Source organism: Mus pahari, chromosome 13 (genome assembly GCF_900095145.1).
Source record: "Mus pahari chromosome 13, PAHARI_EIJ_v1.1, whole genome shotgun sequence".
NCBI classification, from domain to species: Eukaryota; Metazoa; Chordata; class Mammalia; order Rodentia; family Muridae; genus Mus; species Mus pahari.
Genome location: NC_034602.1, coordinates 26,599,212 through 26,611,090, shown reverse-complemented (window position 1 = coordinate 26,611,090; position 11,879 = coordinate 26,599,212). Strand labels below are relative to the sequence as shown.

The window sequence follows — 11,879 nt, the reverse complement described above, 5'->3', positions numbered from 1 at the left end:
CTCACAACTGTCAGGTCACAATCAGGCAGGAACTGTCAGGCAGGAACCAGGAGGCAGGGACAGAAGCAGAAGCCATAGAGGAGTGCTGCTTACTAACTTGTTCCCCATGGCTCACTCAGCCTGCTTGTTTATACAGCCTTGGATCATTTGTGGGTGGAAAGGCACCACCCATAGTGGTCATGGCTCTCCTCCATCAACCATCAATCAAAAAAAAAAAATGCCCCCAAAGACTTGTCTACAGGCCATCTAAGGGAGGCAGTTCCTCAGTTGAGATTCCCTCTTCCCAGATGTCCAGGTGTGTGTCTTGCTGACAAATCACCAGCTCAGAGTTCCTCCTTATTGGAATTTTCTTTTGTATAGAGATTTGTCTCTATGTACTGGTTGAATTCATTTAGGAATTCATTTATATCAGCTGAGAGTCAGGTATCTTATTCGTTGAGTTATATTTAAATAATTTGCTTTTTATCTTTATCAACTTGGTTGTGCATGTGCCTGTGTGCATATGTGCATGTGTGTGTGTGTGTGTGTGTGTGTGTGTGTGTGTGTATACACGTGGAAGTCAGAGGATAACTTTCAGGAGTCTGTTTTCCTCTTCTACCACCAAGGTCCCAGGAATTGGTTAAACTCAGACCAGCAGGCTTGGTGGCAGGCATCTTTACCAACTGAGCCATCTCAGCAGCCCAGTGCTTTGTTTAATGACTCGGCTCTAACAGTTCATTGTTGTCAACTGAGGCTCTTTCATTTGTTCCATTTCGTTGTTCTCTGTGACATGCTTGTATGTGTGCATGTGTGTGTGCGTGTGCGTGTGTGTGTTCATGATTAGCACATCCTTGCTTTCTGTCACTACAAGATGTCCTGGCCTCAGATCAACCATTTCTCTAAGGAGGAGAATGGAGGAAAAAAATCTTTGGATGAATATCAAGACTGAAAGGTGGCAACCATTTGACACCACGAGGAAAATCACCTGAAGAGTGCAAGCCAATATTCTGAGTGCCCAGGTTGTAGAGCAAGAGACTTTGTTGGTTACTGAGCACTTGGAAATGTGAACCTTTATCCTGCTTGGTTCAGACTTCTTGTAAGTGAAGTAGTAAATATCTTTATTAAGTCCTTTCCAAACTCTTGCTGGGGAAAACATAAACAGAAGGAACTGCAGCTGCACTCTTTGTGCCATTCACAAACAGCACTACATAGGATGAAGAGAGGGTCTTTTATGGCAAACTAACTAGTTTTTAAATTTTACTTAGGCATACATGCATGCGTACACACCATGGTTTGAATGGGGAGGTCAAACAGCAATGTATGGGAGTCTGTTCTTTCTTGTCTGTGTGGATCCCAGGGATCTAACGCAGGTACTTAGGCTTGGCTGTAAGCACCTTCACAAGGGGATCCATCTCTTCTATGTCTAAGATGGAGATAGGTTCTCCTGTATCCCATGCTGGCCTCGAGCTCTCTATGTAGGATGACTTTGAACTCCTGATCCCCCTGCCTCCTGATCTTCCAGTGCTGTGCTACAGACAAGTACCACCACACACAATGGACTCTATTTGGCTGCTTATGGGGCTCAGTAAATTCTAATGTCTTACAAAACATTTGAGAAAAAGCACACACACGAGCGTGCGCGTGCACGCGCACACACACACACACACACACACACACACACACACACACACGCACATAAACAAAACAGTAAAAAGCCCTACTCAATTCTAAAGCAAATGCCTTACTTCTAAATCAAGATCTTATCCAAATGACTACTATAGTTTAAGCCGGATGTATTAGAAAGCCACAAATCAGAACACAGGCATAGCTACCGTTATTTCTAGTTTATTTCACATAATCATTTTGTTTTCCTTCTCCCCCACTCCCTCCACTGGAGCCGCATCATGGGCATGGAGAATCAGGCTCGGCCCCTAATCATATCTTCCCCCTCCCCAGTAGATTTTCACTGCCTCTTCAGTTTTTATTTATGTGTTACTTTTGTAAGAATTACTTTTATTTTTAAATTTTCATTTGTATGTATGTCTCTGAGTGAGTTTATGTCACATGTATGCAGGTGCATGTGGAGGTTAGAAAAGGACCCCAGATCTCTGGGAACTGGGGTGACAGGCAGTAGTATGATATCTGATGTGGATATGAGGAACCAAACTCAGGTTGTCTGGAAGGGCAGCCCTCTCAGCTAAGAGTCACTTCACTTCTCTGTCCCCAGCTTTTAAAAAAATTGTCCTCTCTCATCTGTGCCTTTGGATGATACTAAGGGTCCTCCCAACCCATTTCCTTGGGGGAACTCTTTGGCTCCCACAGGACCACCTTGTTCTGTTGGGCTGGGGCGGACTTTTCCCGCTGCAGAGCTTGTGGTAGGCAGGCAGTGAGTACAAACTGTAACATGCCATTCCCTCGCTTGTTTAAGCAGCTGATGGAGTGGAGTAGAGGGCTTCTTTGTTAATGTTGTCACCTTCCATGTTTAGCTCAGCTCTGCTTTCCTTCATTTTGAAGAGTGACTTCTAATTTCATGTCTCCTTATGTGTACAGACACGAGCTTGAACTCACTTTAGTCAGTCCTCCAATCAGCTGAGCGTAAGGGAGGGTTTTCAGCAGCCATTTACCCTTAAATACTGCCTTTTAGAGTATTATAGTGGTTTGATCAGGTCTGGCCCCCTTAGACTCATGTGTTTAAATGCTTGACCCATAGGGATTGGCACTATGGGGAGGTGTGGCCTTAGTGGAGTAGGTGTGTCCTTGTTGGAGGAAGTGTGCCACTGGGGATGCAGGCTTTGGGGTCTCCTTTGCTCAAGCAATGCCCAGTGTGGCACAGAGCATCCTTCTGCTGCCTGCAGATCCAGATGTAGAACTCTCAGCTCCTTCTCCAGCACCGTGTCTGCCTGTGTGCTGCCATGCTTCCCACCATGACAATAATGGACTGAACCTCTGACCTGTAAGCCAGCCCCAATTAAATGCTGTCCTTTATAAGAGTTGCCTTGGTCATGGTGTCTGCTCACAGCAGTAAAGCCCTCAGACAGTGGTACAGGGAGGCATATTTTAGATACCTGGCAGTCTTTTTTTTTTTTTTTTTTTTTTTTTTTCTGCATGTGTTGCATTTGAGCCATTTTATTTCCTCTAGAACCTAGCTCTACTTGTCCCTGACTTGGAACACTGAGGTTGTAGATGTCCGTCGTGATGGATTTATTTCCCTCCCTGTTTCATTTTAAACATCTGGGAGAAAGGCACGTTATGTATCTCCTTTAGGTCCAGGCAAATGGAAAGATTCCATAAATTACTTTGCTTGTTTTGTTGTTGCTGATGTTGCTCGTTAACTTATCTGGTTAAAAAAAAAAATCAGTATTTTTCTTTTCTTTCTTTGAGAAAAGCTTCACTGTGGAGCCCAGGCTAGCCTGGAAATTGCTAGATGGCACAGTCTGGCCTTGAACCTTTTTCTCCTGTGCAAAAGTGATGCAGAGAGGCAGACAGACTCCATTTCACCAGGCTGAGACTGCCTTCCTGGAGCAGTGAGGGCCCAGCCCTTCTGTGGAATGAAGATAGGTATATTAAGAGAGGCTGGGGGACATGTGTGTATGTTTGTGTGTCTGTGTGTTTGTGTGTGTGTATCTCTCTGTGTGTCTCTGTGTGCCTCTCTGCGTATTTGTGTGTCTGTCGTATGTGTGTCTATGTGTATGAGTGTATATATATGTGTGTGTGTGTGTCTATGTGTATGAGTGTGTATATATATGTGTGCCTATACGTGTGTGTGTCTGTGTGTGCTTGTGTGTCTATGTGTGATCCCCTTCTCCAGCAGCTATAACATGCCAATAGCTCTTCACTAAGGAGTGAGGCCCAGAGATCGTCTGTCCGATCTGTGTGGAATTTCGGCTGACTGGATCTTGTCCAGGTCTTGTGCTGGTGCCCACCCTTGCTGCAAGTTGGAGAGTAGCCATGCCATGTCCTAGAGACTGCATTTCATAGCATTCCTCTCTGCTCTGGACCTCACGTCCTTCCCAGTCCCTCTTCTGTGGTGTTCTCTGAGCCTTGGGAAGTGGGGTTGGATAAAGATGGCCAACTTTGTTGAGCTCAGTCTTTGATGCAGAGTATTTCGATCAGTTGCGAATCTCTGTACCTTCTGTTGTCCATTAGGAAATAGAAGCTTCTTTGCCAAGGTTGTGAACAGCCCAGCATGACTCTTGTAAACATAACTGAGCTCTATGCCTCCCACATCCCGAATCGACTTTATCTCGCTCAGGCTTTGTGTTCTCTTGGAATTCATTCAGGAGTCTGCTCGGGCCTTCTTTGACTTCTTGGAACATATGTATAGTCATTCTCTTGGTTTTGTTTTCTAGTTTCACTTAAGTTGCTCTCATTGAGGGATATAATAGGATTATTTTTTTGTATTGGGATCTACTAGCACAGAATCCAGTCATTGGTTAAGTGTTATTGATTCAGTTCACCTTGTTTCTTTGGAAGAGTTCCTGGTGTTCAGAAGAGACTAGGTTGTAATTGTGTGGAGATGTTATTTCCTGAGAGTTGATTACTGCCTGCAACAATAGTCACAATCCAGCAATAAACTCACTATGGAAATAGAGCAGCAGCTGACTACAACACGGTCACTCCTTAAGACCTAATTGTCCTGGGGAATAAAGACAGGCAGGGCCCAGAGTCTCTGCTCACTCCCTGACCTCTGTGGGCAACTGCCGGTGTGGGGCTGAAATCTCCCTGTCCTTGCTGGCCTCTGAGGGTGCTCTGGCTGGGGTAACAAGTCTCAGTGAATTCTTTGGCTACAGAGTTGGACCAATGGTGGAGTTCAGAGCCTTGGTGTACTCCCTGACCTCGGAGGGTAACCATGGGTAGGGTCTGAAGTTTTGGCATACTTCCCTGGCCTCAGAGGTGACCATGGGTGAGGAGCTAAGACTTGGTGCACTCCCTGTCCTCTCAGGGCAATCTGGAATAATATCCAAAGCCTTACAGCACTGTTTGAACTCAGAGGGCAACCTGTATTTCTGAATAGCGGAACAGCTACAAATTCCTTGAGTTAGGATACAGTCTTGTTGCCCAGGCTTATCTCAAACTCTAGTGTTCAAGCATCCTTCTGACTTGGGCCTTTCCAGTACCTGAGAGTACAGGGTCACACCTCTGTACATGGTTTTGGTTCTAATTTTTAATCACTTGTGTGTGTGTGTGTGTGTGTGTGTGTGTGTGTGTGTGTGTGTGTGTGTGTATCTGAATGCTAACAGTTAGGTTAACTATTTACCTGCAATTTCAAAGCTTTTAAAATTTCCTTGTTTTTATTTTTAGCAGCACAATACCCTTTAACCAATGGGACTCTAATACAACTTTATATTGCATCTGCCCACACACAGTTGTTTATATGTCCATCCCCTTTTCAAAGTGTCTTCTCCTACAAGCACCAAGACAGTCCATCTTCCACAGGGAAAAGCACACAGTTCAGATAAAATAATTTATTACAATATATACAATAAATCACTGGCCATGCAATGTAACCAAAACAATCTAGGTAATTTACATTGCTTTTCCATTCCCAAGCTTCAGTCCCTGCCTTTCTCCTCTCAAGACTCACAACTTACCACAAAGCCCACCCAAGCCTGATGCCCTGAGCCCACACCCTGCGTGTGCTGGCCATGAGTGGTTCCCCAATTTCCCCTCTTCCCAGCACAGCTTACAGGGAACAAGAAAATACCTTAAACAACTCTCTCCAGATTTTCTTTCTTCTATAATAAGAAGCCATGCATTGACACTCCAAGACACTTCTGTGTCCAACACCTCACTCAGCTACAATAACATGCTGATTTCCTAGCTTTAATGGGATAATATTACAATACAACTGAGATTTTGAAAGTATAATTTAATTAACTAGTTAATTAATTTAAAGTTAAATGAAAATTATTTTCCCATGGGGAACTAGTTCAACATGAACAGCCTTCTTCCAACTGAAACCACCAAGCTCCTACCATGTAGAACCGAGGCTGGCTGCCTTAGCCTGAGAGTGGGTGATCCCCAGTGAAGAGATGTTACAAGGTGCATTGTGGCCATGTGCACACATGGTAAAGAGGACCTCAAGCTAATGATTTCAACGATTCCTGGGAAAGCGTGCTGCATCAGGAGGGCAGATGTCCCTGCAGGGGCATTTACTCTGTCCTGTCAAGTAATGTCAACGTCTAAGACTGTATTGTGTGTCAACATCAGCACCACGAGGCAGAGAGACACTAGAAAATGCATTTCACTCCATAATAGACTCTATTGGTATACTTTGTGCAGGCACAAAAATGAAATAAAAAGTAAAATAAAATAAGAGCTAAGCAAGGGCCAGGCAGCACCCATCAATAAATGCCGTGAGACTTATGGAATCAACGAACATTCCTGAGTGGCTAAGACACTTCAGGTGCAGTGACCACTGAGATGAGTAACAAACCAGGAGACACACAGTGGGCATTTTTAGAGACCAGAAAGTTCTCAGTGCTCAAGACTGGCTGTACCCGTGATCGGTGCAAGTCCCCGACCCTGTTCAAGTAAATACTGCCTCCTTGACACTGGCACTTTAAAGAACAAATTCACAGGACAAGGTTCCTATCCTCAACTTCTGGGCATTCTTCTATTTGTCAAATCGATTTGTTTTTAACTTAAAAAAAAAAATCTAGAGGGAGGAATGCAATGGCAGGGGAATTTCTTTTAGGAAAAAAAATAAGAGGAGGAGGAGAAAGAGGTGAGGGGTCAGGAAGAAAAATGACAGGAACCAGAGTACAATTTTAAAAAATAGTATTTAAGGGTTATAAACAATAATTACAAACTGGATGTACCTGAGACAGAGTGACATCAGACAACATAGGGCCTCTGAGTCTTGGTATGACTTTTCCTATATCTGAGTCAACTTCACTTCTAAAGCTCTGGCATGGCAGATGAGTGCGGCACACTGGCTTCAAATGCATACATTCACAGCAATGAATCACTGTCCTCCAGCAAACCTATAATCACACTTATACATCTTTTATCCGAATGCGTGAAATTTACAAGTGGGCGTCTTCCCCTTGCCACTACACAGTGGGTCTAAAGGGGAAGAACAATTCTAGAGCTGCCGAGTCCACACCAGAAGGCAGGGTTCAGGCAAAATAGGCGTGGCAGAAGACAGCCACCGCCAGCAAGATGATCCCGTTGATGTTCACCACTGTCCTCCACAAAGGCTTCTCGGAAGTGTCTGTCATCTTCATCTTCATAGCTTCCTCCTCCTCCTTAGTCATCTTCGGTCCTTTATCCTGGTCCAGCCCACAGAACAGGTCATATGCTCTCCTGAAGCATCCTTTCTCCTTCTGCGGGGCTTCTGTGTCTGCAGAAAGACATGAGGGCTTGTTAGATGCAAAGGCTAGAGGCACAGGAAAGCACTTCCAGGGAAGCTGGAGTTCCACAAAGCCTTTTCCGTTCTCTAGCAGTGCCCCAGCCCTCTCGTTCTCAGCATGGGGTTGAATACAGTGCTCAAATGGGTTTATGTGCCAAGCAGTGAGGAACTGGATTCTGCATCCTCGTGGTCATCTGTGTTTTATCTCTCCCAGGACCAACAAAAATGTGTTTTGGATTTGGACTAGTCAGACAAGATGACAGATGATGAGGGAGAGGTGCTAACACTGAGATGGGCAACTGGCTTAGGAAGAAACGGTAAGTCTACCTCTGAAATACAGAACTAGTACCTGTTTGCTATACCACTGGATGACAACGAGGCTTGCCTGACTCAGAAGAGAACTGGCTGTACTTGCCTCTTCTAAAGTTTCACCACAGACCCATGTGGAGGGTAAAGGTTACTCTGAACAGACCCTAAAGCAGAGCAACAATGATCAATACTTGTTGGTCTTAATACATGTTGGTGCTTGCTCACACTGCTAAATCAAACTGTCCCACTGGGCATGCCACCTAAAGTGGATGCCTGTTAACTCCTGGTTTTTATAAGTCATAGTATTCTGTTTTGGAACCTAAATATGTAGCAGGTCTGGCATCCCAGCTGCTGAGATTATGGGAGTATGCCACCACTCCTAGCTCACACACATTTTAAAAAACAGAGCTTTAGTGATCAAGTGCATGTATGCATCAGAACTCTAAAATAAGGTGATGAGGCTAAGCAGTCTCTAGGCACATAGTGAGTTTAGACACCTAGTGGGTCCACAGTTAGAAATGTTATGCCAGACTCATAAGTTGTTCTGCTTCATCCAGTACTGTCCCGCAGAATGGGCCTTCCATTTCAGCACCAGATAAAGCACACGGACTCGGGTTCCCACACCTCTTCTGCACATCACACATGTGTATTCACTGTGTGTGCACCTACTCCACATAGAGAGAGGAAGGTGCAGCACGAAAGTTGAAGCAGACTTAACTTAAAGGGCAAGCCTTGGGCTAGAGTAGGGTAGCTCAGAGATAGAGGACTCCCCTTGCTATATGGAAACCAAAGTAAGGCTTGATCCCCAGAACTGAAACAAACTCATAAAGAATAAGTCTGTGCATAGTAAGCATCATCTTAAGTGTCCGCAGAAATGGGGCTTTTTCCAACTTCCAATCTCCAATCCAGAGAAATCAAAAGTGGAAAGATGTAAGATCGCTGGAGTCTCTGTTCCATACCCACAGTGTCACCAGAAATGAACATAACACTGTGCATATCTTTGTCTTAGTTTGAAGACCTAACTCCCCGACCCCTGACTGTGCTCCAAATCAAGAATTCATTCACTGACTCACTGAGTTCTGCCAAAGATGAGAAGCGAGGTAGCTGAGAGGGTTTCTCCCAGCTTCACCCATGTGATGAACATCCTCAAAGGATGTTCAACTGCATGCAACTGTTACCCCGCTCCTCCTGCAGTCCCCGGGACTGGACATGAGCCTTGAGGAAGGCCTCCTAGGAAGACTTCAACAAATGGCTTAGGCACTCACCTATCTCAATTGTGTCCTTGGGGTCCTCCGGGATGTCCTCCTCCTCTCCTGCATCCAGGTCGATTCGCTCTTCCTTGCTGTTGCGTAGACTCCAACACAGACGGTACAGCTGTGGAGAAAGCAGAGCATTGCCAGGAAGATGTAAGTGGTATCCTAGGTTAGGACTCAATGGAAACAAAAGTATGCATCAAGAAAGGAAAAGAATATGGCCTCTCCATGCCAAGAAAAGATGGGTATCTGTCCTGTTCACACATTGTTTCTAAATGTGGTTGGGACATAAATACAAATACACATGCAGCCTGATATATCATAATATATAGAGAGAGGCTAAGAGACCACCTCAACTCATCTCTAAACAAGGCATGTGCATCATCACCTCTAAGGCTCAGGGAGTGTCATAGAAGAGAAGACAAAAGGAATGTAAGAGAGTGCTGAAGAGGAGTGCTACGGATAGTGTTTCCTAGACATGACACATCATTGTGCTTATAACCCAGTACAGATGTAGCCTGCATAAGGCTGCGTCTGTCATCATGCATGAGAAAATGGTGTAGGTGATCATGAGACCCCAGCACACACTGAGGGACTCTGGACTACTTGGAGGAGGGAGCATCATTTTCCACTTTGCTTGTAGCTGTCACTCAGGGAGCAGAGTCTCTGGAACAGCCCCTCATCTGAAGTCTGGGCTGTAAGGACCTGCACCAGACAGTGCTGGTACAGCAAGCATTCCATGTCTTTCATCCTGCATCCTTCTACATGAAACCAATGATAAGCTTAAACTATCTCAGCCGTATCAAGTATGGGATGCTCATGTGGGCGCTGCAGCAAGGGCCTGTGGAACAAGGGTGGGAATGCTCTCAAGTGGATACTCACGTGTACGTCTGGAATGGGCTTGGTGAGTAAGGAGATGATCAAGATGGTGATGACGCTGATGGCGAAGAGGATGATGGCAAAGTACAGATAGTGGACCCCACAGATGATCTTGGGGCAGTTGCTGGGCTCCATGCAGCTCCCAGTTCCATAGGCAAACTCAGTGATCATCCGGGAGATTCCAATCAGGAAGCCCAGGATCAGTCCCCAGAAGGCTCCCTGGGAAAAGAAAAGCCTGGGTTGACTGGGCTGAAACCAGAAAGCAACTGGCATCCCCACATCCCTAAGTAACAGAAGACAGGAATGGAGAAACAGAGGGGGAAAGGCTCCTCCAGGCCACCATTGGCCAGGACACTGAAATTCAGATTTAGGCCACAGCGGTTAAGGAGCACTTTCTTTGAGACTGTCTTAATTGTTCCGGCAACATGGTACCCTGGATCATAAAACAAGAATTCAAAATATAACAGGATTTCATCTGGCCAGAACTACAGCCTACCCTAAGATTCCACAACAACCTGCCTGGCCTGCCAGCACTCTCAGGTCCCTTCTGTGCCATGTCCACCTATCTACCCTGTGAGATCTCCCACATCCTTCTCCAGGGCCAAGCCCAGTGAGTCTCTAAAACTCATTCATGCCCGCTTCCCAGCCTACCTGATCTAGCCCAGGCCAACCTCCCGTGCCCTTGCCCTAGTCTTGCTACCTCTCCCTGCAGCCAAACCAACCTCTAAGCTCCCACCAGGACCCACCCTATCTGACCACAGACAGCCATCCTCTGCACCCAGACAGACAGACAACATCCGTATCCAGAGTCTAGCTCAATGAGTCTCCTTGACTCCCCATTTAAACTCTCCTCAACCTGCCAGGTCTACTCCTGGCCCCATATCCATGGCCACAGCCTAGTCTGGCCACCATATCTTTACTGAAACCAATTTCTAGGCTTCTGCCAGGACTCTGCCTACCTGCTTCCAACCCACAGGCCCCTCCAACCCCATATCCAACCTTTCCATGTAGTCAGATCTACCCATATTCTCCAGCCTTAGACTAGGAGTGCGTGCTAGACCACTGAAGTCCTCTCTGTCCACTGGTCTTCATTTCACTGGAGCCATTTCCAACTTCTGGACTCACTTTGTAGACCAGACTGGCCTTGGCACCACTTAGCATCTCACTGATAAACGGCAGTGATGAGGTGCTCCCTTCTAATTCTCTTCCTCCTCCCCCTTCTCACTTTTCAATTCAACTCTTCTCTTCCCTTTATCCTTAAGAAGCTCTCGACAAGTCTTGAAGCCTTGTTTGAAGACCCTGAGCTATGCCTTAATAAACACAGCTCCTGGCGAATCCTAAGGACCCTTGCAACCTGTCCTTGCTATTCTCAGACTCTATCCCAGGGCTCTTCAACCTTGGCATGTCAAACTGACATGAATATACCACATGGTCTTAACAAAATTAGAAGAGATCACTGTGGTATTTGGGTTGGATGGTTCTCTGGAAGTGCTGGCTTGTGTATTTTAAGATGTCCGGCTTATGCCTGCCTGCCTGCTACCACCAGATCTGTGTATGCATTCTAGACACTACCCTGCTTGAAGCAGGAAAAGCAAAATCTCTTATATTTGAGAACCATGGAACTCTATACCAGTTCTCACCGTTAATATTTGGAAGCGCTGAGTGAGTGTCCTTGTGGTCTACTGTAAGAATAAGTGAGGCTTTTGAATACACTATTTGAATTTGTATATTAGAATTCTCCAATGAATCAGCTTTCTGACAGTCTCTACTAAACTTATCTAGGTATATTTACTTACAACTTACTAATCTGTAAAAAATCAACTTGGGTTGTAGTTATGATGTCTCTGAGTCTATGACTCTATCTATGCATCAGTTGTGTGTCATCAGAAAGTCTAGACTATCTTCATGAGGAAGGAAGAGGTACATGTGTACTGATTTGGGTACCTCAAAACTGTGTGCCTCAAAACGCTAACAAAGTATTTCCTTGATAGAGTATTCATCTGTTTCTGGAAGAAATCAAAGCCATGCTATCATGTGTATCATGTCAGATGCTATCATGTGTGTCATGTCAGATGCTATCACGTGTGTCGTGTCAGATGCTATCA

At 45.3% G+C, this 11,879-nt stretch overlaps 1 protein-coding gene across 1 annotated transcript in view; it reads right to left on the bottom strand.

Annotated features, from left to right (window-relative positions):
- Positions 1-5,285: 5,285 nt before the first annotated feature.
- The window catches only part of Slc5a1 (solute carrier family 5 member 1), a 69,599-nt gene continuing 63,005 nt past the window's right edge, over positions 5,286-11,879 (bottom strand). The window contains exons 14-16 of the mRNA XM_021210850.2: positions 9,778-9,993; positions 8,908-9,016; positions 5,286-7,324 (exon numbers count right to left, since the gene is read on the bottom strand). Coding sequence (XP_021066509.1) covers positions 7,101-7,324; positions 8,908-9,016; positions 9,778-9,993 — 549 coding nt within the window. The 3' untranslated portion in view covers positions 5,286-7,100. The remainder of the gene's footprint in view (positions 7,325-8,907; positions 9,017-9,777; positions 9,994-11,879) is intronic.